This window comes from Lissotriton vulgaris, chromosome 1_1 (assembly GCF_964263255.1).
Source record: "Lissotriton vulgaris chromosome 1_1, aLisVul1.2, whole genome shotgun sequence".
NCBI classification, from domain to species: Eukaryota; Metazoa; Chordata; class Amphibia; order Caudata; family Salamandridae; genus Lissotriton; species Lissotriton vulgaris.
Genome location: NC_141685.1, coordinates 1,695,726,527 through 1,695,754,089, shown reverse-complemented (window position 1 = coordinate 1,695,754,089; position 27,563 = coordinate 1,695,726,527). Strand labels below are relative to the sequence as shown.

The window sequence follows — 27,563 nt, the reverse complement described above, 5'->3', positions numbered from 1 at the left end:
ACCCTTCATCTTTCCGATTGCCAGCCAGAGCCCACCGAAACCCATCCGATACTGCAATAATATACTAATTCCACCAAGCATCTCTCTAATAACAAAAAAGAAAAACACTACCAAGCAGAAAATGAGGACATTTTTTCCCTTGCAACACCCTCCCACTAACCCCGTGCCCTAATCTACCCATCCTCCCTCCATGAGAAACCCTTGCCCTATCTGTCCAGAACAAGTCCAGAAGATAGTGCCACTTCGGACTCCCGCCCTGTCTACTCCTTGCTAAAAGTCCAAGATGCCAAAGGATTAATAGGTTGCCACAAAATGATAGAGGAGAAGTTGGCCCAGACGGTGATCGCTCTTTCGCCAGGTCTAAGATTTGCGGGACCAATTTGAAATAGGATCTTAGAGAGGGTGTTACTTTTGAGCCAAAAATAGCGGCAGCCTTAGTTGCCTTTGCCAATTTACACTCTTTTGAGCGCTTAGCTTTAACTTCGCCGCATAAAAACATAGAAGTTTTCTCCACTCACTTCTTTTTTCCAAGATGATTTTTACCCCCTCGCTTGCCTTTTTTCTTTCTTGTACAAGGCACCAGCCCGCTACCGCTGACGCTAAGCCGGGTATATCGTCCGGCTCCTGCTCACCGCTCACCTCAGCCCCGCTTTGCACCTCCAGCTGTCGTGCACTCACCGCTCCAGCCTCCGTCTTGCTCGCGTCTCCTCCGCCCTCGAAGGACCCAGAAGCGCTGCCCGAGTGCCCTGGAGGAGACTCCGGATTCTGCGCCCCTATGAAGCTCCAGGGCGGCCACTCTCCAATGCAGCAGACCCGGGAGCAAACCCGGTGTAAAGGGACTCGCTTCCATAAAACACATGGGGAGCGAGAGAACCCGGGAAAACAAGGAAAACGCGCCTGGGCGAGCCTTTAAACAAACGATGCACTGAGACGCCGAAACACCGACCCAGCTACACGCCCAGGTAGGAGTTTATTTCTTCTGGAAAAATGCACTATATGTTCGAAATATCTTCATGTGCGGGTGATAATCTGTATGCTATAACGCACTAATTCGTATCTCTGGCATCCATTCACAGAGAAGGAAAAAAGCTCTACGGGAGCCCGGGTCCGGAGGACTGCAGCAGCTCAACTTGCTGCCGCCATGTTTCCCCCCAAAAGTCGAGACAGAGCATATGTAGTGTCTTTTGTTGGACTGTCCAGAGACCTTGGACTGTATATTGAAGGAGATGGGCTCCCCAACTTGTCAGTGATGCGTCCGCTGTTAATACTACCTGCAGAACCGGCCCTTGGAACAGTCGCCCCTTGGAAAGGTTTTATGGGTTCCACACTCCAGAGAGCGGTAAGTGCGACTGTCTACCAACACTAGGTCTTTTAGTTGTCCTTGAGATTGGTTCCACTGGCGTGCTAGGCATTCCTGTAAGGGGCGCATTTGAAGCAGAGTATGGGGGACGATGAATATGCAGGAGGCCATCATGCCTATAAGCTGCATGAACACTTGAGCTGGCAGGGAGTGTTGTGGCAGAAATTTTTGAATGAGAGATTGTATGTTGGCTATCCTGGCTGGATTTGGATATGCCTTTGCTACGGAGGTGTCTATTGTTGCTCGGGTTGCAGATGTGATTTTGGGTAATTTATGGTCTTAAGTCTTTTCTTGTTTTTATTGTAGACTGATATATGTCCTGTATCAAGCTGTATATACAGTCTCTGTTGTTCTGGGTCTACTGGATCTGGATGAAAAAGTTCTTCCTCCACTGTCCCTGGCTTCGGCGCCGAGGATTTCGGATCGGTCGCCTGCTTGTCTTTATTTTTTGTTTTCGTGTGAGTTTCGGACTCAAGGACCCTTGGGTGTGGAGCTTTTTTCGGCTCGACGGGTTTGTTTGGGTCGAGTGTCTTTTTAGGCTGGACGTCTTTTGTATGATAGGCAGCCTTCTTTGGATCGACGGCCTTTTTCGGCTCGACGGCTTTTTTCCGGCTCGACGGCCTTCTTCGGCTCAACGACCTTCTTCGGCTCAACGACCTTCTTCGGCTCAACGGCCTTCTTCGGCTCAACGGCCTTCTTCGGCTCGACGGCCTTTTTTGGCTCTATGGCAGTTTTCGGATCGACGACCTTCTTGGGGTCTATGCCCTTTTTCAAGTTGACGACCTTCTTCGGATCGACGACCTTCTTAGTGTCGATGCCCGTTCTCGGCTCCACGGCCGTTTTGGAGTCGGCGGCCTTCTTGTGCTCGATGACTTTTTTCGGTTGAGCGGTTTTGCTTGATGCTGAGGCCACTTTGGGAAGTGTTTTGCTCGGTCCCAGGGTACCGGAAGGCTTGGGTGTGGTCTTCGGAGCCGAGCCGGAAGGCGGGGCTTCTGAAGCGGTGTTTCAGTTGCGGCTAAGGCTTTTAGGTGATGCTTTGACCGGAGCCTTGTCTGGAAGTGGAGGCGGGGTAAGGGTTGGTACTCACGGTTTGCCCCGGTGTGATCTGGTCATCGGAGTCCGACTGGTCCTCCACGGTGACTATCTCCAGGTCTTCGGAGTCCTCCGCTTCTGGGAGACCATGTTCGTCATCGAAAATGTTTTCCGGTTCTGGTGCCTGCCGCTGCATCTCTTGTCGAGCAGCTCTTCGGTTCCGGTTAGTTTTCTTTGACTGGAACAGAGCAGAAGCTGAACAGTGTTCTTCGTTGTGCTCCAGAGATAGGCACCTGTTGCATACTTTATGCTTATCACTGTGTGGAAATTTGGATGCACACTGAGGGTATCTTTTAAACGGGGTCCTTTCCATCAGCAGAGGGCCCACGTGGCGTCGAAAAGGCCCAAAGGCCCGTGTCGACGACCGGAGAGAAGTGGAAGTGTTGTTGAGTCGAGGGACACCGAGCGGAAACAATACCGTCGAATGTAGAAGGTTTTGGCCTTAGAAAGTTGGACAACTTCGGTCCCGAAGTTGGAGCTGTTGAAGTGCATCCGTACCCAATGGCGGAAAAAACTATCTGAAGATGGAGATGATGCCCATGCGTACTGTAGTCCAGGGGAGGAGTCACCTATCTCGTGATACTTCGAAGACTCTTCCAAGACAACAAGGTGCAAACATCCGGACTCAACACTAGGCGGCGATCTATGCTAAGATATGAATTCAGCAGCCCACATGCCTCGAACAATAATGTTTACCCCCATTCAGCCTTTAACAATAAATCCATTAGCTCACAGTGGTAGTTAGAGGGAAATACAAAAATGAAATGGATGGAGCTGGTATATTACTATAAATTTAAACTTTAAAAACGCTGGCAGGAGCTTCCTTAACTATAAACCAAAAACAGTACCAATATTGCCACACTACTTCAACTTGGACCAAGGATGATCACTCGAATCACTGACTGAAACAGTAACTCTCGGGAAATGTTTTATCCGGAATAAATCCAATGAGTTTAATTACTTTTACATCACGAGCATCATATCAATGAGCAATTTTTTTCTTTTTTAGATGAACACTTATTTAACTCCACATAAGTATGTCGAATAACGAAATTTAAACAAACAAAAAGACAATACTATTTAGCAACAAACTCTCAACTTGCATTCAACATTCATCTCCTCCTCTACCCAGCATTAGGAATTCTCGATTGACTCTCAAGCATACCAAAACTCTTTATTTGCTGATTTCCAATGCTATGTTTTTCTATATATGTTTTTCTAAAAATTGATGTTGTAAATATTTTTGTATAATGGCTATATGTGTATATATATCAATGTGTTGTTCTGTATGAATGTTGAATGCAAGTTGAGAGTTTGTTGCTAAATAGTATTGTCTTTTTGTTTGTTTAAATTTCGTTATTCGACATACTTATGTGGAGTTAAATAAGTGTTCATCTAAAAAAGAAAAAAATTGCTCATTGATATGATGCTCGTGATGTAAAAGTAATTAAACTCATTGGATTTATTCCGGATAAAACATTTCCCGAGAGTTACTCTTTCAGTCAGTGATTCGAGTGATCATCCTTGGTCCAAGTTGAAGTAGTGTGGCAATATTGGTACTGTTTTTGGTTTATAGTTAATTGATGGTGAGGCTTGTCCTTATTGCCAGTGAGCCCAGGCCCTGTCTTGGTTTAGGAGCTTCCTTAAAGCAGCAGGCCTAACTGCAGTAAAACAAAGCAAAGAGCATCATTAACCATGTATGTGGAACTACAAGCAATCACAGGTAATGACAAATGATGGCAAATTCATTTTCACCTTCCCATCCCTGCAACCTAAACAGTTGTCAAGTCACATTATAGATTGCCAACAATGTGCTTAACAATCTGAATTAACCAAGCAAATGTTCCAATGTCAGTCTGGGATGTGACATTTAAAAATGGAAAGCCCTGAGAGACAAATGGCACCGTTTATTATAAAATGTTACATATGCAATTAGTCTTCCTTACCTCAACAAAGGGGTCGACATGAATACGGAAACGTTGGTTATCTGTAATCTGCAAATTAAAGCCGTTAATGGCATTACTGTCAAATTGCCAGAATGTGATCTTTCATAAGAAAATCTGTTCTTACCTAAATTTAAATTATTAGCAATGTTGATTCCTACCTTCTTTGTGATAGAAATTCACCAGTAAGAGACCATTACTTCATTAAATTCAATGAAAACCAGCATCTAATCACTATGGAACATGCTTCCCTTTGCCATATTCATGCGTACTTCATTCAAGAGAGGCACCTCTTTATTTTGCCTTTTTTAATGTAAAACGTACCTTGGCTTGACCGCTACAAATTTGCACCAGGGATTCGGCTTCAGTGAAATTGTCTCGTCCAGACACAGACTCGGTGACTTGAAATACCTAGAAATGCAAGGTAAAAAATAGAGTTTATATCACTGCCATGCGGCTTCGTGTCTTTGTATTTCAAGCAGCAGAACCAACTATAAATATATCACATCACTGAGAGATTGTTAACCAAAACATTAATTACGACCTTTCTTTCATATTCTGTTGCACTAATGGGAACAAACAAAAATTTGATGTCCAACTTAAACCACATTTACAATCTCAGATTCTATTCCACATGTGAAACTGCTATTTCACCAACTTGAAAAGTATATGTTCCAGCACGTCAAAGCATCAGTAAAAAAAAAAGCGACACAAAGATTTGAGGGTCTTTCTGTTCCTCATAAAGTGCGCATATTTGAAAAAGAAAACATTAAATCTGAAAACGGAAACTAGATTAAAAAGCCAAAAATGAGCAGTTTGTTTCACAGTCCCGGGATGAAATGCTGCTCTAAACTTTTTTGATTAAATTGTTGAAAAATAGCAAATAACAAATTCAAGTTGTTGTTTCCTCCAGTTTAGAGCCACATAAAGGGACAATGAAGTTGTGTCATTAAAAGTGGAATGGGGTTAATCACAGCGGGGAGCTCACTAGCAATGTTACTAAGGGAAAATTCCTGAACAAATATTGCATACTTAAGTTTGTGCATGCACTCCGGCGCAAGTATGATAACATCTAATTTAAAGTCACTTTAGAACAATTACTTTGCTACTGAGGAAATTTTCAGAAAGCTCTAGTATTTCACAAATTTTTCCATTATTGGTGGACTCATTTTCTAGCCTCTCTCTCTTTTTTTTAATGTAACGGTCTCCATATTAGACAAGTGTTCTGCTCGAGCTGGATGTTTTGCAATCTATTAATTGACAAATACATTTTGTGTTTGCTTATATTAGTTTGTATGGTGCAGATTCAACTCTATAACAAAATAATATTTATTTTTTTACTAGATGACCATGACAGTAGTTCAGTCAAAAAGGCATTTACCTTGATGTCTGTAACACACAATGCATAAATAGTATCTTAACACAACATTTGGTCAGACAATTGTCTTCAAAATCAGCAGGAAAAAACAAACAGACCTTTCTCCCCAGAAACACACAAGACCATGACATACCAAAGTCTGAAAGTAATTGTCATTATTTAACCATCTGAAAATGTATAACCTTCAAACTGAGCATCTTTCAAGAAAAGCATTGCATTGTGGAAAGCTTCCTCAATATGGTAATGCTCGAAGCTGTGCCCACTAATGCAACCTCAAGTGATCAGAACTGGAAAAACTGCGGCATCTGGGTCATCTCCAAAGAGGGGGTCTGCGTGCTTTTCAAACGTGCCCTGAATATCACACTCGAGATTAGCACACATGGGAGATGTGCTCATACTCACTAGGATTCCCACTGCTGGATCTTCCAATATGAGAGGTTTTTAGAGATTATGCACTAAACCACCCACTGCAATCTACGTTCGAAGGGAACCTTGAACTTGAAATGTTGTTTCAAAAGAAAGGATACCATTTTTAAAGACATTAGGGGGGAATTCCTAATATAAATTAAGGCTGCTTTTGGTGAATTTAGTGAAATTATAAAGAAACACCTTTAATGCACTACGAGGCAATCTAAGAGTGTGACATTAATGATCAAACATATCAAGGGACAATGGTTCCTGCAGACAATATATGTGCTACTGAATGTGGGGTGAAACGCCGTCAACATGCACTTAAAATGAACCGTTTTCAGCCCCTACTTATGTATCAGAGGGCTGTTAATATTTATTGTATACTTACTGAATGGTCTTTTTTGTACATTATGAAACCTTATTGTATGTCACAAATTGCCACACTTTGATATGTAGGTTTTGAACCTGCCAGGTGTTTATCCACCAAGGTAATGCCTTGATGCTCCAGCCATGTCCAGAGGCGCAGAGCCTCCTGACAAAGGGTCCAGGACCCCACCTGTCCTGTTTGTTGCAATACTACATGGCGGTGGTGTTGTCGTGAACACCTGCACTACACTTCCCCGGACAGAGGGAAGGAACGCCTTCAGTGCAAGCCGGATTGCCCGCAGCGCCAGAAGGTTGATATGGAGCCGGGACTCCGCCGGAGACCAGAGGCCTCTGATCTCGGCCTCCCCCATGGGGCCTCCCCATCCCAGGAGGGACGCATCTGTCACCACTGTGTGCTCCGGTCGGGAAAGGAAGAGGGATCTGTCACATCTGTCACTGACCCAATTGAGATTCGTGAGCCACCAGTGCAACTGCCGTGCAGCGCCCTTCGAGATCTGGACGTGATCGGACAGGTTGCTCTGATGCTGTGCCCACTGGAACTTCAGGTCACATTGCAGAGCCCGCATATGCCACCTTGCATGTGTCACCAGCAGGATGCAGGAGGCCATCAGGCCCAGAAGCCGAAGGGTCATCCTGACTGAAACCCGGGATAGAGGCTGAAAGAATGGAATCATAGACTGAATATCCCGGACTCGCTGCTCGGGAGGATAAACCAGAACTGCTCTGATGAAGGGGAGCTTCTGAGAGGGACTCAGGTGCGTCTTCGGCACATTGATGGAGAACCCCAGCAACTAGTCTGGAGGTGGGTGACGACTGCCTGGGGTGAGCCCGCCTTCAACAGCCAATCGTCGAGGTAGGGGAAGACTGACACCCCGACCTGCGCAGATGAGTTGCGACCACAGTCATAACCTTCGTGAACACCCGAGGGGCACTGGTAAGGCCGAAGGGGAGCACAGCAAACTGTTGCCTACTGTGAACCCCAGGTAACGCCGGTGGCCCGGCAGGACAGGAATGTGAAAATAAGCATCCTGCAAGTCCAATGCCACCATCCAGTCTCCAGGGTCCAGGGCAGCCAGGACCTGAGCCAGAGTCAGCATCTTGAACTTCTCCTTCCGGAGGAAGCGATTGACGTCCCGGAGGTCCGAGATGGGGCCCCATGTCCTTCTTGGTGGTGGGAATAACAACCACTCCCTACTTCCTGTCCAGGAAAGCGCTCAATGGTCCCCTTGGCCAAGCGGCCCGAGACTTCCTGACGGATAAGAGCCAAATGATCCCCCGACAACCGGTGGTACTGAGGTGGCATGGCCAGAGGGGAGGACAGAAAGGGGAGCGAGTAACCCTGGCCGATTATCTGCAGCATCCACTTGTCCGAGGTAATTTTGCACCAGTGGTGGAGGTGGTGGCGGACCCTGCCACCCACCGGCGTGCACCTTGAAACTCTGATTAGGAAGGCTTAGAGGTGGAAGCAGCAGGGGTGGAGTGGAGTTTGACTAACCCGCTCGCTACCGACCCCTGCAGAAGCCAAGGCTGCGGCTGGTTCTGCACAGTCTTAGTGGAGGAGCATGCTTGGATGCTCTAACCCTGGCCACGAAAGGAAAGAAACCCAGACATGGCAGGGGCCTTGGCGTGCGAGTCTTTAAAGCGCTCCAGGGCATTGTCCGCCTTGTCACCAAAAAGGCAGGAGCCATCAAAGGGCATGTCCATGAGCGAGCTCTGGACATTGGGCGAAAACCCGGTAGACCGCAACAAGGCATGGCGTCGCAATGCCACAGTCGTGGAAATCGCCCTGCCTAACGAATCAGCAGTGTCCAGACCACACCTAATGGCAAACTTCACTGCGTCCTTGCCCTCCGTAACTGCTCGGGAAAGAACAGCCTGGACTTCTTCAGAACACTGAGGCAAGACCTCGGCTACCGAATCCCACACCGCGTGTGAGTAACGCCCAACAAGCAGGAGGTGTTAACCAACCGCAATCCCAAGCTGGCAGAGGAGAACAACCTCTTGCCATATTGGTCCAGCCACTTAGAGTGCTTATCTGGTGGAGCCGTGGGAAAGGCACTCAAGGGCCCAAGAGGACTTCGGTAAGGGCCTTATTGAAAGGGAGCAGCGATTCCGATGAAGTAGACGCCGTCTGGAGCACCTCCATAAGGAGGTTGGTCTTAAGGGCCACCGTAGGGAGGTTGAGACGGAGAGCCTTCGCAGCCCGACAAGGCACCATAATGTAGGAAGCTCCCTCCTCCATAGTAGGCGGAGGGGAGGCAAACCCTGGGTCAGATGACACCAAGTTCACCCGCATCTTAAAGGTCATCCACCCAATCCTGCTCGGAGTCACAGTGCCGTGCAATGGGATCCTCGGGCCGTCCCAGTCCTTGTCTGGCCCCGGGGTAGAAGGAGCAGGCCACGGTGGAAGGGCCGGAAAGGGGGCCAGTGGCGCCAGAAGTGGGGCCCGCTGGAGCTGCATCCCAATGCGGATCCCAGGCCAGAACAGAATGGTCCAGGAACAGGGGCAGAGGAGGGATAAACGGTACCCAGTGCGGCGCCTGTGGCGGAGCCAGGGGCGGCGCTGAGGCCGGAGTCAAGGGCAGCACCGGGGCCAGAGCCAGCGGCGCTGCACCTTGTGGCGCTGTGGTCGGAGCCAAGGGCGCTGGATCCAGTGGCTCCGAGGCCGGCGCCAGAGGCAGTACCGCCGGGCCAACAGGCGTGCCGAAAAAGGCAGTCCATAGCAGCAAGAAACTCTTGCATCTGTTCGGGAGTCGCCGGCGGACCCGGGTATGGCGGGTAGGCCCCGGGACTCCCAGGCTCCGGAGGAGCTGCAGGGGCGGAGCCCCTGTCCCCCTCGTCTGCCTTCGAGGAGCGACGGGATGGGGATGTCGGAGAGCGATCGCGCTTCTTCGACTTCTTTTTATGGCGTCGCTTACCGGAATCTGAAGGCGAAGACTTAGAGCCCGAGGAGCAACGGTTCTGGTCCCGCGAGCAGTCCCGCGAACTGCCTCTAGACCCGGAGCGGCGGTGAGAGGAGTGCCGGGCCTCTAGCAACTTCCAGTGCCGCTCCCGCAAGGCCTTCGTGGCCATGGCTCGACAGTCTCGACAATCCGGGGAACCATGGTCGGTCTCCAGGCAGTAATCATGGGGTTCCACCGCCGACATATTACGGCTGCACGACCCACAAGACTTAAGCCGTGTTTCCGTACGTGCACCAGGAGACAAGAGAAGGAGACAAAAAGTCTAAAAAAGTAGCCAAACAAGCATTGAAAATGCAAAAGGTTTCGCCTTTGATTAAGTTAAAGCCATTTGCTTTGCAAATGGTATTGTATAGCAAACCAAATGGCTTTAACTTAATCACAGGCTTGTTTATGTAACAGTACTTCCTTTCACCGCTCTACACTGCTTGTCTCCTTTTCTCACTCTTGAAGGTTTTTTCAAACCCTGCTTTCCCCCTTTGTTACTTATTTACTATCTTTCTCCTCAGTTTTGTGCCTTTCTCTCTCTTGCGCTTTGTCAAAATCTGCTGATGAAAGCAAGTCCCCTCTCCCTCTATGCCCGGTCTGCTCTCCCGAGACTGTACTGCCTGGTCCAGGGCAGTTCACAGACAGCTGTCACGTCGTCTCCACCCCACGCGCGTGCTTCTCGCTGTTTTTGCCAAGTCTCCTTCCTGCAGTTTTCACACCTGGCCGAGGGCTCCGCGCAGCCTTCCTTAGAACCTTACGGTAATTCAAGGGTATGTGAATCGGTTCTACTCCTTAGTTCTTGATGACATTGACAAGCTGGTATATAGTGATCAAACATATTTATTGAGAATAAAAATGGTCTTTGGAAGCAAAAAAGAGATGTTTTCTTTCATTTTTTTTTTTTTAGGATATGACAAGCTATTGCTTAAAGAATAGTTTTTTTTACCCAAAATGAAATGCCTGTATTTGACGGCAAAATGTGTGTATTTACATATTTTCAAAATCTGATAAAGTGAACGTTTGGATCCAACATGATGCCATTTTCAAGTTATAGTAGCGAAAGCAGTTACTTTAATGATAATTCATGTGGTGTTATACAACAGACCCATTGCAGACCCTATTTCCTTGACCTGAACATAATGAGCATGGACACCTTAAAAAGGACCAAATAAGACGTGACCGCATTGTACAGCCCGGCCGCCTTTTGGTCTCCATGAGTGTGTTAAAAGCTGTCGACACCTGGTGTTATGCTTTCCTGTGGAGCACCATTGGCTCCATTAAATGTAGAGTGCTAAGCACCAAGGCTTGATTCAGTCTCAAACCTTCCTTTCACTGCTCTACACTGCATGTCTCCTCCACCAGCGGGAACATTAATCACCAGCCTGATATTTGATTTACCAAGTCTCACTGTAATGGTCAGCTTCGTACTGCCACTGTCACTCTGGCTGAACTGTCTGCAGTCACTCATGCTCGCTTGCAGAGGCACCAGCTTTTATTCATTCAATCACCTGAGGCTTTTTGACTATGGCTGTTGTCAGTTTCCAATCGCACAAACACTTCAGATCTCCCCAATGAGGCGGGAGATATCCATGTGTGCGTCCTTACCTCCCACTTGTCAATCGACAATCTATAAAACCTGATTGCAGTTGCTTTCCTTTTCACTCCAAAGGAGTTCTAAAAGTGAAAGCACGGGCAGAGCTATTATTTAGACATCTAAATGAAGTGATTTTTGCAGATATTAGATACCTGAGAGTGACTGTGAATCACAGCCGCAACCGACCTTCAGCAGGCAGTCCCAGACAGTCACTGTCAGCTCAGAGCTTTTAGCAACGTCCCTGTGAAATGCTGGGGTTTTTTAGAGCAAACTTACGCCTTAAATCAAAGATACGAGTTCCAGAATCCACAGAACTGTTGGCAAGAAAAATGACCCTGACCAGATTTATCAAATGAATAGTAGGATGCGACTCTAATAGTATAGTAATATTACAATGGAATACCACTAATAAGATCTGGATAAGCTAAGCAGAGCGCATCCTAGACCTCCACGGCACCACTCCAGCGCAGTCTGAGAGCAGTAAGGTATAACAGGTTCAGGCAGTGACGCTGACTGAATATAAAAGATATTTCAAGGATTACAGACCTGAGAGTGACCCTGATAGAGAGCCACGGCCGCTATGAGTCTGCGGCAGCCGTGGTCTGATGTAATCTCGAGGCAGCATAATGAGGCACCAATTACTACTAGTGGCACAGGCAGTGGTGTGAGCAGAGTGGGCGCCAAACTTAACTTAGAAACGTAACTGGCGCCGACTCGCGACGCGGCGCCCGCCTAGTGTCTGCAAAGGGACACATTGTTGCAGTCTTTGTGACAGACAAGCGAATGCTGCAGTGAATGCTGGCTGCAGCGAGCGCAGCGGAGTTAACCTCAGGCTAGGCTGAGGCCTGTGAGATGGACTAAACCCCTCTGGCACCATATAAATGTTCATGTAAACTTTTGTAAACAATCTCAACACCATGGCTGCAGTGCACTTCACAGTGTGTAGTGCCACAAATTCTGCTGTCAGAATAGCGCACGCCCCCGTTGCTTTGTTCAATGAGTGCTAATTATAGCAGTGCCCCATCTCCTGCTTGTTAGCTTCCCGAGGTGCTATAAGTGCATGACTTTGCTCTATGTTCCCGTCTGCTCTCCCGAGACTGTGCTGCCCCGTCCAGGGCAGTTCACAGCCAGCTGTCACATCGCCCCACCCAACATGCGCAAGTTCACTGTGTTTCTGCCAAGTCTCGAACCTGCAGTTTCCACACCAGGGCTCCACGTTTCCAACGACAATGGGGCATATTTACAGCAAGTTTACAAATGTGCTAGCACACCCTTTAAAAATAATGAGGATAGTCGGAAACAAGTCAAGTCTTTTCTCACTTGTGTATAAAGTTACCAGCTGACGGCGATCAGCTTCCAAGCCACTCGTGAATCACCGGCACACTCCTGGCTGCGCATCCAGGTGGAACAGAAGGAAGAAAAGGTGTCACATATTTTATAAGAGGCTTGTCTCGGAAAAAACACAAGATCTCACTCACAGATGAAACTCAGCTTTCAACAGGTTAGCATGTCTGCCATGGGAAACACAGTGCTGTCAAAGGCGGGTTTACGGCTTTACAGCACTCTGGAGAGGAAGTAATTACTCAGTCATGGAACATCAAAAACAAGAGAGGAGAGGATGGGGGCGTGGCTTGGCGGGCGAAGATGGCGGTCGCAGCCTTGTAGAGCTCCCGCCGGCCCGGACTTAATTCGATCATTTATCCTGACCCCCGAGCCCGCTGTTGATACCCAGTGTTTGATTTCGATCTGGGGAAGTCTCCTGTCTACTTTGGTGTGTCGATCCTGCGTTTCTTCCCTTCCTGTGATCGGAGGGAGGCGGCGGCGACGTGCGGCCTGGTGACCGGCCGGAGACCGGGGTCCTCGAGTTTCGCGACGCCTGGTGGCAGTTGTGATCTGACGGGTGCGGGTGGCATCCGCTACGCCGCCCTTGGCTCATCTTTCTGGCTGCGATCGCCTGGAGATTGGGACGGTGCCACTAGCTCCTACTCATCGGCTCTTCCCCTGTGTGACCAGCGAGCGGTGACGGCAAGGCGTAGCCCCGCGACAGCCTGGAGACTGGGATCCTTGAGCCCTGAGGCGGCCGGTGACGGACTGGCGGTCGTTGGTGGCATCCGATCTGCCTCTCCTGGCCCGGCCCGCTGGATACGGCTGCCCACAGATCACGGAGCCACAGCTTTTTCCTGTACCTTGGACGGCCGCTCGTGGTGACGAGTGCGGGTGAGGCCTGTCCCACCTGGGTGACGCCGGGACCTCGATTTTCGCGACACCGAATTTGGGAGGCCGGCCCGCTTTCTCCTCGGAGGCCTCGCCTGGGCCGTCCCATCCAGGACTTGTGATAGTGCCTGACAGTTCAGGGGTGGTGTCCGCCCTGCCCAGCGTGTGCCATGACCAGGGACAGAGGAGGTGGCCAGCCTAAACATGGCCCCATCGATAAATTCACTGGGCCGAGTGGCGGCGCGGGGGCGGCCGGTGGCAGCGGTGGCCCTGGGCCGGACAATGCGGCTATACTGGCAGCCATCACCCAATCCCGGGACATGCTTGATGCCAAAATTGGGGCGGTTGGGGCGGATGTCACGCTCCTGCGCCAGGACCTCCGCAACGCGGTGGAGCGGATCACTGGGGCTGAGACCCGCATCACAGCGACCGAGGCGGACATTGGTGGCCTTAAGAAACGATTGGCGGAGGTGGAGAGCATCCAAAAGACACTGGCGGCCCGCGTGGAGGATGCAGAAGGGCGCGCGCGGCGCAACAACCTCCGCTTCATTGGCTTTCCGGAGCGGTGCGAGAAGGACAGTATGGAGCGGTTCTTAACCGAGTGGCTGGAAAGCTGGCTCCCCGAAGGGGCACTGTCTACATGCTTCGTGATTGAGAGGGCCCACAGGGCTCTGACCCAGCGGCCGCCGGAGGGCGAGCGCCTACGACCTGTCATCGCCCGGCTGCTGAATTATCATGACCGGGATGTTATCCTGCGGGAGGCGAGGAACAAGGGCTCACTCGCCTTCGAGAATCATACTATCATGATTTTCCCGGACTACACGAAGATGGTACAGCAACAGAGACAATCCTTCATGGACGCTAAGGCTAAGCTAAGGGGCCTCAAGCTCCAATACTCTCTCCTGTATCCGGCCCGCCTGCGGGTGATATATCAGTCCCGGACCCACTTCTTCGATTCACCGGAGGAGGTGTTCCGCTGGACCGACGAAGCGGTGCGACTCAGGCCCCACGCCCAGCCGGGGCTGGACCCGGGCAGGTCCCAGGGATCGTCGCCGGAGCGGACGGATCGCCCGAACAAGAAGGGCCGCCATCGGAGGTCTCGCTCCAAGAAGAGATCGGCTTCTGCCAGTGCATCGCAGTCGGGTGGTGCCAGGGACTCGGAGCACTCCGATGCGGGCAGCTGAACATTGCCGGGACTGAACACACTCTGTATGCTGAATACTGAACTGCTCTGCTTTGGCTGGTGAGACTGTTTCATTCTGTCCTTGAGATGCCGGTCGGTTCCCATGTGAGGACTCCAGTTATTGCCATGGGGACGCAGTGGGGCTCGGGGGGTACTGTTTGTGGGCCTCAGACCCTCACGGATGTGAGTGTTGTTGGGGGGGTGGTGTGTGTGTCATGATGGGGTTGTTGGGATCCATTGGTATGGCGGGCCCTGGGTCCTCTGTTTTGGACCCGGGCCTCTCCATGCCGCGACAGATACTTCAACGTTCTCTGAGGTATTGGGGTGGTGGGTGTGGGGTGTGGGGGAGAGTTCTGGTGTTGCGAATGTTGGGGGGGTTCTGGGTTGGGGGGGGTTGCTGAGTTCACGGGCTGGGGGGGGTGGGACCACACGTGTCTGAGGTTTTGATTTTAGTTGAATTGAGGGTTGCGCCAGGGTGGGAGGGGGGTCCGGATTCTGGACTGTGTGTCGATAATGGCTGATACTGCGACTATGTCTCCTCCAAAGACGCTGCGGGTGGTGACATGGAATGTGCGGGTATCCTAGATAAGATCAAGCATGGGGCTGTGCTGCGGTGGGGGAAGAGGGAGATGGTGGACGTGCTCCTGCTCCAGGAGACTCACATGCTGGGCTCCAAGGCCCTTAGCCTTCAGAGGTTTGGCTATCAACAGGTTTATCATGCTGGCTTTACGAGGGGGTCGCGGGGGGTGGCCATATTGGTACACCGTAGGGTGGCTTATGTTCATGAGAAGCAATGGATTGATCCTCGGGGCAGGTTTGTCTTTATCAAGGGCCTGCTGGGTTCCGAGCCGGTGGTCTTTGGAAGTGTATACGCCCCTCCCCCCCTGCAGTGGGCATTGTCTGAGCGGCTGTTTGCGCTGTGGGACGAGATCCCGGAGGTCCTGACCATGGTGGGGGGCGACTGGAACGAGGTCATGGATGTGGGCCTAGACCGCCTGAGGCGAGCTCCTGTAGTGTCTGACCCCCCCCCCCCGCGGCTGCTCCCACCAGATTGTGTGCGACTGTGCGTGGCCTGGGCTGGATTGATGTATGGTGGCATTTTCATCCCGCAGTGCGGGCATTCACGTATGTATCGGCGGTGCATGGGTCCTTCTCGAGGCTTGATTATTTGTTTGTACCGGGTGCCTGTCTGAGTCGTGTCAGGGATGCCACAATACTCCCCAGGGGCCTCTCAGATCATTCCCCTGTCCTGGCCACCGTGACCCTCCCCTCTAAACGACAACCTTTTCGCTGGCGTATGTCCGCCTGGCAGCTGCAACGGCCGGAGTACGTGACGCATTTACGCGAAGCGATTGATCACTTCTGGCGCGAGAACTTGGTGGGGGGTGTCGATGCAATAGTTGTGTGGGAGGCACTGAAGCCTACGCTCCGGGGCATTGATATAACTTGGTGTGCGGCTGCTCGGCGGAAACGTCGGGAAGCCATTGTGACTGCCGCGGCCCGCGTGGAGGAGCTGGAGCAGCGTGGTCGGGTTGGGGGTGACGAGGGCGTCGTGCGACAGCTCCTGCAGGCCCAACAAACGTATGCTTCGGTCCTATACGAGGAGGCCCGACAGGCGTGGCTCGCCACGCGCAGCAGGGTGTACCAGTGGGGCGATAAGTCCTGCACCATGTTGCATAGGCTTTGCCAAGCGACTTTCCAGCCCCTAGAGCTGCCCGGTCTCACGGCGGATGACGGCTCGTTCATGACCGACCCGGGTCTGCTGGCGGCTAGCTTTGCCCGTTACTACGAGGCACAATACGCTCCTCGTGACCCTTTGATGGAGGGCGAGATTGCCTCATACCTGGACGACCTGCTCCCGCAGGCAGTCCCTGGTGAGACTAGAACCGCCTTGGAGGCCCGCTTACATCTGAGGAACTCGGGGAGGCCCTGGGCCAATTGAATACTGGGAAGGCGCCCGGCCCGAGCGGCTACCCTAGCGAATTTTATAAAAAGTTCCACGTCCAGTTGGGACCCCACTTTCGCAGTGCCCTAGAGGTGGCGCGGACTAAGGGCGAGCTGCCACCAGACTGGCGTCATGCCGAGATAGTGGTATTTTTGAAGCCGGGCAGGGCGCCGGACCGGCACGACTCATACAGGCCGATCTCCCTTCTCAACATCGAGGCCAAGATCTTGGCGAAGGCCCTGGCGAACCGCCTCTTGCCCCACATTGCCGACCTAGTCCACCCTGACCAGGCCGGGTTCATGCCGCGCAGGGCCACCAGGCATAATATCCGGCGGGCGCAGGCGGCGGTCGACGCCATGGGTGCTAGGGATGAACAAGCCGCACTCCTTCTTGCGGACATGGACCGAGCCTTCGATTCGGTGAGCTGGGCGTATTTGTTCACTTTGCTGGCCCGCCTCAATCTAGGGCCTGTCTTCCTGTCGTATATTCGTCTCCTCTACACTAATGTTACGGCGTCGGTCCGCGTGGCCGGCGCGGTCTCTGGGCGCTTTCAAATCGGACGTGGTACTCGACAGGGTTGCCCGCTGTCCCCCTACCTGTTCGCCCTGGCCATGGAGCCCTTGGCGTCGCGGATACGAACAGATGCCCAATTACGTGGCTTTGTCTGGAACGATGACCTGGCAGATAGGATTGCACTATATGCAGACGACGTCCTTCTGTTCCTCACTGATCTGCGGCGCTCGGGTCCCCGGGTTTTGGAGATCATGCGGGGGTTTGGCGAGGTCTCTGGGCTTCACCTTAATCTGACCAAATCGACCCTGTGGCTTTTGGGTGGCGGAGTGGTTGCCGACCCGTGGGCCGCCGAATTGCGTGTGGCGACGGATGGCCTGAAGTATCTGGGCGTCTTCCTCTCGACCTCGCGGGCCGTGGCCTGGACACGCAGTGTCTTGCCGGTGTGGGAACGGGTCCAGACAGATGTTAAAACTTGGTCCAGGATGCCACTCACGATCTTTGGGAGGTCGGCCATCTTTAAGATGGTGGCACTGCCGAGGCTGCTGTACCAACTCCAAAACTTCCCGCACCCTATTGGCATGGAGTGGTTCCGCCAGGTGAACTCTGTGCTGAGCCGCTTCCTGTGGGATGGCGGTGCAGCCAGGGTGGCCTTGAGGACGTGCTTTCTGTCCACGTACTGTGGTGGTTTGGCCACATCCGACCTCCTCTCCTACAACCAAGCGTCGCACCTACTTGTCCTCAATGAATGGTGGTATGGAGATAGGAGTGACCCGGCCTATGCCCTGGAGAGACTTCTCATGGGAGATCGCACACTCCACACTATTCTCTATTCGGCTCGTATACGCTGTGGGTTGCCGTCGGTCACTAAAGTGGTATTTGCAGTGTGGCGGCAGTCTCTGCGCCGCATGGGTTGGTGGGGCAAATTAACAGCTGAAACGCCGCTGTGGCACAATGGCATGCTCCCGGAACTGGCGGCCCTGGCCGGGTTTGAGGGTTGGGAGGCTATTGGAATTACACAACTGGGCCAGGTCGTGTCGGGTACCACCCTCAAGTCCTTTGAGGAACTCCGCGCGGAGTTCCAGATGCCTCAGTCCCAGTTCTTCCGCTACCTCCAGCTGCGGCATGCCCTTGCCCCGAGCATTGCCGGTCTCGACTCCCTGCCGGAGTTCAGCCCACTTGAGGCGAAAGTGTTTATGGGAGACTTGGGAGACAAGAAGGTCTCTAGGATCTATCAGTCGCTTGTTATTCACTGCTCCTCCACTCTCCGCTCCCTTCGGGAGGCGTGGGAGGTGGACGTGGGCGCCCTTGATGAGGACGATTGGAGGGAGGCGCTGGAGTCCCCGCGCGGCACCGCAGTTGCGGTTCGGCTCCGCCTGATACAATTCAAATACTTGCACCGTGCCTATTATACACGTGAACGTCTGTGGAAGGCTGGCTTGATTGCGTCACCGGAGTGCCTGCGCTGTGGGGAAGTGCCTGGCTCCCTAATACATACGGTGTGGTCGTGTGGTCGCCTGGCTGGATTCTGGAGGGGCGTGTGGAGTTGCCTGGCTGAGGTCCTGGGTTGGGATCTTCCTCGTACCCACCGGCTGGGCCTGCTGCATATCATGGAAGGGGTTGGGGGCAACATGTATAAGCGCCATCTGTTGCTCCTGGGTCTGGTGGTGGCCAAGCGTGACCTGGCTCGGGCATGGAAGTCTGTGAGGGCCCCCCCCCTGTCTGCATGGAAGGCTGGGTTAGACTATTTCATGGGCCTTGAAAAAACAGTCTTTGAGGCGCGGGGCTGCCCACGCAAACATTTCAAGATCTGGAAGCGGTGGGCCGACTACCGTGGCCTGTCCTTGGAACCCCCGGCGGAGCAGGAGGAGGACATTTGATCGCAGTGCCACTTCTGGCCTCGAGTGGCAAAGCCCTGGCTGCACTATACCTGCTTCTTCTTTGTGCATCTTCTTTGTGTTGCTTTCTGTACACGTGTGGTGGGGAGGGGGGGGGTACGGGGGGGGTGTAGTTGGGGTTTAGGGTAGGCTGCTAGGGCATCTTTAAAGCTGAGCTTCATAGGCACTTGCTTCATTCATTACTGTATATGTCATCATTACATTGATACTGTTGTGGTGATCTTGGTGTGTGAAGATACCACATTCTTGATACTCTTATGCTCAATAAAATTGGTTGTGAAAAAAAAAACAAGAGAGGAGACCCCCCTCTGCTGCTAGGCAACCTGCGACGCTGGGCCAATCCCAGCGCAGCTCGCGGTGACGTAGGAGCCCACAGTCGATGAATCTCTCGGCGATTGTTAATGTGCAACATTTTTTATTGTAAAAATCATAAAACACGCACCAACAAGTACATAAACACACATATGCAAATGCAAACATGTTATGAAACCTATGGGTGCTATTTTACAATTAATAAACTTTGGGAGCCACAATAGTGCACCAGAAACTCTGCCTTCAGATACAGCTTTGTTTCCTTCTCTTCAAACAGCTTCTCACGGCCGCTGATCTCTATTGTGGACACATTTTTAAGCGTTTCTTTATTATGAGTTTAAAACCTCCAGTTCCTTTGTGGGCCTGAATCAACGCATCACAGCGAGCAAGGAACTTCGTCCTTACACACGCTCCTGCGGCTCTTGGTGCGAGGAGGCTGGTGCTCATAGCACGGGCTGGACTCTGGTCGAATGTATGGGTTCCCGGCGAGCGCGGAGTAAGTGATACAGTATAGGGTGGACACCGATACCCTCCGTGGTACCTTTCGTTCTGAGGTGGAGCGGCCGGACCTAAGGTGGAGCGAGAAGATCCGGAGTGGAGCATTGAATCCAAGGCAGCAACTTTGGGCTACTGGCAGAGCCCGGAGTGACGGGACGGCGCGCGGAGGTGCGAAGCCCGCTGGCTGCCCAGTGATGGGCAGTGCACGGGGCTGCCCGGCTCCCTGTGCACGGGATCTCCGGAGCGTCTGGTCTTGCGGTGCGTGACCCCCTGGGTGGTGCAACACTATGAAGCCCGTCAGCGGCAGAAGATGTGCGGCGCAGTGCTGCTGTGCGTGCTGACCCTGCGGCTCCTGCTGGGCACCCGGCCAGCACTCCAGCAACCTAAGCAACTGGAAGGGCAGGTGAGGTGAAAGGTGAGGTGAAAGGGGGCAGTACTGGCGGTGGGGTCTGTGCTGGTAAACCAAATCATCAAATGCTTTTAAACCGGCCTCGTCCGTTGCACAGCAACCCAATGGTGACAAATCCTTCCAAGGTCAGAGACGCCTCGAGGACACGATGTGTCGAGCTCGATTTAGACATATTTTACGGTGTAGCAAGATTAAAGAAGCGCCCGCACACCATGACGTAGACTTTCCTCTTTTAGAGCCGTCCCACTTGGATGAGCATGGCCGGACATCCTGCTGGCGTAAAAGGTTTATTATCTTCTTTATGGTGCTATCTGTTTGGACCCATAAAGAAGATAAGAAACCTTTTACGCCAGCAGTAAGTCGGGGCAGCCAGTCCAAGTGGGACGGCTCTAAAAGAGGAAACAGTATGTCACTGTAAGCTCTTTTCCAACGGCTGGCCACCGTTTAGCATGAACGGTGACGCCAGCCAATGGAAAAGAGGGGCGGGGCTTAAAGCCTGCTAGTGAATCACCCCAATCTCACTAAATCTCACGAGCGAGACTGCACAGTCTTACACTAGGCTTCGCCCTAAAAATGACCGAGGTAGGTGCTCAATCCAGATCTGCGTTTTCGGCGCGGAAAAATAGAGAACTGACGTAAGCGCGCATGGGTGGCGCCTAAGTACTCTCCGTGACGTCATCTCGGCACCTACGATGCCAGTGATGGACGCGGAATCGCAAGACGCCACCTACTGGCTTGCAGAGATACTGCTGACCAGAAAAACTTTCCAGATCCAGCCTGACGCCTGGGGATATTCTTTTTTTTTTTTTTTTTTTTTTTGGTGTAAGAAGTTTATTCGCACTTAGCATATCTGAAAATACATTACAAGTGATTCGCCTACATCCAGTGGTGGCCGGCTACAGTTGCACGTGCCCAATCGGGCTCTCTCTGGTATGTACACAGCCCATCAGCCGACATCCGTAGGACCGGCGGCGTTTTACATCGTCATCATACTCACTATCAAATACAGTGCTTCAGCAATGTATATTCTTGCCAGTGTTCTCACTTTTTTGGTTACTTTTTCTCCCAACTGTAAACTTGATGGTAACACCCCTAATTTAACTCGGAGTGTCCATCAGAAACGTATACTCTGTGTCACAGCATCCTCCCTCCCTGCCCATATCACATTATGCTCGTTCACCTGTTATTTACACTGCATGTAACATTCCTAATTGCTCACATTCATCCTCTCCTCATTACCTTGTTCCAATAAGTAGGTTCTGAGGTATTCCCAATAGTCTTTGGGCCTTGATCTAGCTGGCAGTTCCTCCTCATAGGTGTTCAGAGTGTCTCGACAGTACACCATATCTTCTAGCCACCTCTTAACCTCTGGGCCTTTTGTACTGTTCCAGTGCAGTGATACCCTTCTTTTCGCCAGCAACAACGCCACTGCACAGAACTTTCGCCTCGTCGCCCTTAATGTTGGTTCAATACCCAAGAGACACATTTTGGCATCGCACATTAAAGTAGTTTCTAGCATGACATTCAGTGTTTGCACCACCTGTACCCAGTAGCCCGCCACCTTGCGACAATGCCACGCCAGGTGCATGAAATCCGCCCCCTCCTGCTTACATCTTTTACACTTTGAATCCTCTTGTAACCCATATCTCTGTAGTCTCCGTGGTGTGTAGTAAACTTGATGGAGGTATTTGTAGTGTATGATTCGCAGGTTACCGTTTGGTGTCAGCATGTCTGTTAGCATGCATGCAGACGCCCATTCCTCCTCCGTTAGTGGTGTCACTAGTCCCTCGCTCCACCTGCTTCTAGCTTTATCTGTGCCACCTCCTATCGCTCCCTGTAAACTAGTATATAATTTAGACACCAGGTGTGATGCCGTGGGTGTCGTGAGAAGGAGTTGTAGGGGTGCTAGCTGGATCGGCTCCTCCGGATACGTCGGATAATGCTCCTTTAGTGCTCTTTGGAGCCTATAATAGTTAAAGGTGAATAGTAGGGACGGGTTGCTGATGTACTGTAGTTTGTCTAGCGTTTGGAAGACCCCATTGAGATACAAGTCCCCCATTTTATCTATGCCCGCCCACCGTAGCAGATCCATGCCCACCTGTTCTTGTGTCACTGAGATATGTGGGTTGTGCGCCAAGGGCAGAGCTGGAGCATACAGTGGTAGTGTCTTAGCCGCTTTGCCCATCAATCGCCATGCTTCCGTGGTGGTATCTACCGTGTTTATGTCTCTGTCATGCAGCCTGGGGCGTGTATGTAGCAGTATGTTTACCAGCGGTATCGGGTCTGTGTCCCCCGCCTCTACCGCCACATGCGTCAAGAAGGGTACTTCGTGATGCCAATAATGTGCGAATTGCGCTTGGGCGCACAAATAATAGAGATAGAGGTCCGGCACCTTGAAACCCCCCTGGGCATATGGAAGTGTCATGGTGCGTAGTTCCAGTCGTGCTTGTTTCCCTGCCCATATCAGACTAAGTACTAAGGAGTTGATATTGCGAAACACCGCCGCCGGCGGCTTTATTGGGATGTTGTTGAACAAATACAAAAATTTGGGCAGTATCACCATCTTCACGATTGCAGTGCGGTCCGCCAGGGACAATGGGAGCTTATTCCACCTTTTTATTTTATCCCCCAGGTCTGCTATCGCTCGCCCATAGTTGGTGCGTATGACAAGTTCTGGGTCCCTGTGGAACCACACACCTAAATATTTCGTGGGTTCCTCCCGCCATTCGAGTGGGTAGTCCAAGGGTATAGGGCGTGTGCTATCAGTCAGGGCTAGAATGAGTGATTTATCCCAATTAATTTGTAATCCGGAGTGGCTCCCAAACCTTATGTACTCCCTCATCAGCGGATTTAGGTTTTGTGCCGGGTTTTTGACATAAAGCACCATGTCATCTGCGTATAACGATATGTGGATGGGGCGTGATGGCATCTGTATGGCTGAGTAGTGATGGTGCTGTCTTATTTTACATGCCAATGGCTCCAGGATCAATGCAAAGAGCATCGGCGAAAGCGGGCAGCCTTGCCTCGTCCCTCTGCATATCGGAATGGGTGCCGAGACATGTTTGTTTATTCTGATGCGTGCCGACAGATTGGTATACAGCATGGAAATCCAGCCCAGGAACATCAGGGGGAAACCCATGCGCACCAGGACTGCCTTTATGAAGGCCCACCCTATTGTGTCAAATGCTTTGGCAGCGTCTAGTAGCACTGCCACTGCTTTCGTGTCTGGTGATAGGTAATGGGCCAGAGCAAAGAGTGTGCGGGTGTTATGCGTGGTGGCCCTGTCAGGTATGAACCCAGATTGGTCTGGCCTGATTAGTAGTGGCATGAGCGGTTTCAGTCTGTCCGCCAGTAGACTGGCTATTATTTTTGTGTCCACGTTCAAAAGGGACAATGGGCGGTATGAGTCACATTTATCCTCCTCCTTACCCGGCTTTAGGAGCGCAATGAGTAAGGCTTCCCTCATGGTGCCTGGTAGGGTTTGAGCTGCGTGAGCCGCCCCATACAGCCTCACCAAGTGAGGTGCAAGCAGATCTGCATATTCTTTGTAAAATTCTGTCACGTACCCGTCCGGCCCCGGTGCTTTGTTGTTCGGCAGTCGCATGATTGTGTCCGTAACCTCCTCGACCGTGACAGGGCGTGCCAGGTATGCTCTGTGCCCGTCTGACAGCCAGGCCAATTCTACATCCTCCATGTATGCTAGCAAGTCTTCCTGCGAGGGCGTGGGGCGTGCTTGGTATAGGGCACCATAGTGTGTCATAAATTCTGTCATAATTCCCTTGATGTCGTTCACCTTTTCACCCGTGACCTTAGTGATGGCTGTTATATTCTGTGGGGCCCTCCCCGAGCATATTTTGTCTGCCAGTGCCCTACCCGGTCTACCTCCTTCCCCGTAGCGCCTGGCCGTCGCCCGTTTAGTGACGTATTTGAGTTCGTCCGAGGCAAACTGTCTGTGTTCTGTTAGAAGGGTTTGTATGTCTCCTAGCACCTTAGTATCCCCAGTGTGTGTGTACATGTGTTCCAGCTCCTGTATCGCTGTTTCGCGCGTGCGCAGTTGCCGCCTGATGTCCTTCAGTATACCTGAGGACGTGCTAATGCATACCCCCCTGATTGTGACCTTAAACGCCTCCCACAAGAGACAGGGGTCGTCCGTGGACGGGCCGTTCATTGCGAAGTAATCTATGATTGCCTCATGTATCGCGGTGGCATAAAGCGGGTCCTTCAGGGCAGTCGCGTTGAAGCGCCAAGTGAAGGGCAGCGGTTCATATTTAGGGACCTCTATCTGTAGCAAAACTGGATTATGATCTGACAGTGTCCTGGGCGGATGCGAGATGTGTCGAACCCATGTTAGGATCTCTCGTGAACCAAGCCAATAATCTAGCCGCGCCCAACTGTTGTTTGCAGCATTAATGTGTGTTGCAGCGGTGATCCCGGCGTTACACTCCCTCCAAATGTCAGTCAGTTGGAGGTCCTCTATCGCGTCCCGCAACATATGTCTTGCATTGCTATGGTGCTCCGTGGTGTGTGCAGCCCGGTCCAACTGATCCTGTAGTGTGACATTGAAATCACCTCCCCACAGTATGTGGTCTATATGTGTATCTGCGAGTGTCTGCCAGATTTTCCTGTAAAACCCCGGGTCATCCACATTAGGGCCATACGTGTTCAGTAACAGGAGTCTCTGTCCCCTGACCTTCCCCTCTACCATCACACTTCTGCCCTCCGAGTCCCTGTTCACATTTGTAATGTCAAAGTGTGTGCCCTTACGTATGAGGATGCTAACCCCTCTGGAGTACGTTGAGTAGTTAGAGCTTGTGACTGATTCAGCCCACCGTGCCCCCAGTGTAGATGTGTGCGTGGCATCTTGGTGTGTCTCCTGTAAATACACTATATCCGCATGTAATCTGTCAAAATAGGCAAACATCTGCCTGATCTTTCTCGGGTTCCCTAGCCCCCGTACATTCCACGTGAGCAGGGTTAACGTGTCAACTCTCGACATTGGTATATGTGTTCATCTCGGCGTCTATTTCGAGGTGCGGCAGCCGTGTACGGCTCCAAACAGGCAGTAAACAGTGAAGTGCTGGATGCGTAATCCCCGCCGGGTCGGTGAAGCCGCTATTACATTGTGCATGTTCATGTATGGTCATGGAGGTCGCCATGCTTCTCAGACACAGAGTTAATAAATCAACCATACCCCGTTCCCCCTTTTCCCCCCCACCCACTTTAGCGCCCGAACTTTGCCAAAGCCATCCCTGAACTAACTGAATCTGAACTTGAAAACACATTGTGGGGCGCCCCCGCTCGGGGGTATCGCCAGGTTCACACATCTCCATCCACGTAGTGGACGTGGACGGACGCCCATGTCGACTTAGTATGACGTGTGTGAACATTTTCACCCTCCACCCACCAACCACCGACAATAAGTAGTCGTGCGCCATCGAGCAGTGCCTCCCACCGAAGATTTGATATACCCCAGGGACACTCAGTAGCTGTGGTTCATTACAGTGCTAGCAATGAGGGCTGGTCCTAGGGCTAGCGTCTGTACCACCCTTACTAAACGCTACTGTCATGGGAGCCATTCAGCCCCCTGTCCATGATGTCTCTTCGCGCAGCCATTGGTGGCCCCATGTTCCCCCCTTACTCACTGCGTGGACAGACATCTCAGGTCCGCTGCTTCAGTGTCCAAAAAGAAAAGTCTGTGGCAGTGCACCTCCAGGCCAAGTGTTCCGGGGTGAGCCAATGTGTGCCAACCATATGCCTCTGCGTGGTCCCTGGGTGGTTTCATGTTCATCAAGGCTTCCTTGCCACCCTACTTTTCATTCCACATCGCTGGTCGATTCTGCTCTGTTCTGCTCCCTCCGTCGCTTCCCCTGCTGCTTGATGAAATCGTACGCCGCCTGTACCGATTGCAAGATGACCGGTTTACCCAGGTTCGTGATTTTAAGTTTGGCCGGGTACAGCATGGCATATTCAAGACCAAGGTCACGCAGTTTCTTCTTCACCGGCGCAAATTCCTTCCGTGCTTGCTGCACCGCCATGGTGTGATCAGGGTAGAATTCCAGCGTGTTACCCTGGTGTGTGATTTTCCCCATGTCTCTGGCGAGTCGGAGGACTGTGTCCCTGTCCCTATAGTTGAGTGTACGCGCTATGATCATTCGTGGAGTGGCCCCTGGCTTCGGAACTGGCGCCAGGGAGCGGTGCGCTCTCTCGATCAGGAACACTGAGGATAGTTTGTCGGCGCCAAAGATTTCTTTTAGGAGGGTCTCTATGTACGTTTCCATCCTCCCTGTGTTGGTGGATTCCGGCAGGCCGGAAATTCGGATGTTGTTCCGCCTGGACCTCGCTTCCTGATCCTCCACCTTCGCTCGAAGGGTCTCCACCGTTTTCTCCAGTCCTCCGCATACCTTCGACGTGGTTGCATGTTCGTCTTCTACCCGGGATATCCGTTGTTCTGCTTCCTCCAGGCGCTCGTCATGTTTCTCTATTTTAGCCGCCATACTGTCCACTCTCTGCACCACGCTGTCCAGTTTCCCATTCATTTCCTGCAGACTCTGCTGGATTGCGCGAAGCACCGCTTCCATGGCAGACCCCTCCGCCATTTCTACGTCACCTTCGGTTTCAGGGGTGGCTGACACTGTTTTGGGCTGCTTCTTTGTTTCAAAGGGGAGCTTGGACTGTTGTTTGTCCGGCTTCCCCATAGTCCGCAGTGGTAGTGGCGAGGTGTGTTCGGCCGCTTTTGGGCTGCCGGCCGGTAGCGTGCTTTTTCCCGCTGGTGCCTGGGCCCCCCACCTCTGGGTGCGTCTGCTCATTTACCCCCTGGGTGTGGCAGGAGGGGGACGTTGTAGAGGTTGATATTGGTCTGGTGGCAGAGTTTACCGTGGGCAGTATCCCGCGTCGCGCTCTGGCTCAGCACTCTCACGTTGTGGATGTGGGGGTTGGAGTCTACAGCTTCAAGGGAAGCCCCGCGCACCTCCGCTGAGCGCGCAACGCAGTGAGCCTGCCGATCTGGGGGGGTCAGCTGGTCTGGCCAGGCGGTGCTTAGCGCTGGGCTGGCTCACCTCGTTGTCCGCTATTTCCGCTCCCGCTGGGGCTCCATGCCGCCTGTCCTGGGGGCCGCCGATACCGCCGGTCTCGTGCGTTCCAGCGCCGCCGCCATCTTAGTTTCAGTGGAACGCACACCGGACTTCTCCGTTTCTCGCCACCGCTATCGGCCCCCGTTGTCTTGCCGCCACGCTGCCCTTACATCTGCTCCGACGTGTCTTGGGACCATGCTGCAGGAACCCTCAGCGCTCCGCTGGTCAGTTGGTCGCTTCAAAGCGGCAGCCGTCAGGCGCGGCCATCTTGATAGTGCCCCGGCGGCGTCTCGTGTGTCCGCTGTTTTCTCACCGTGCAGCTCGCTAAATGCCTTCAAAAGCAGAGCATCTCGTCGGCTTTACCTTCCGACACCCGGGGCTGGCCACAGTTTAGCCGGGTCGGCGGGTTAG

The 27,563-nt window shown here is 52.1% G+C and overlaps 1 protein-coding gene across 1 annotated transcript in view; it reads right to left on the bottom strand.

The window, feature by feature from the left end:
- The window catches only part of TASOR2 (transcription activation suppressor family member 2), a 911,282-nt gene that overhangs the window by 291,787 nt on the left and 591,932 nt on the right, over positions 1 to 27,563 (bottom strand). Inside the window, exons 30-31 of the mRNA XM_086918936.1 lie at positions 4,720 to 4,806; positions 4,399 to 4,446 (exon numbers count right to left, since the gene is read on the bottom strand). Coding sequence (XP_086775062.1) covers positions 4,399 to 4,446; positions 4,720 to 4,806 — 135 coding nt within the window. The remainder of the gene's footprint in view (positions 1 to 4,398; positions 4,447 to 4,719; positions 4,807 to 27,563) is intronic.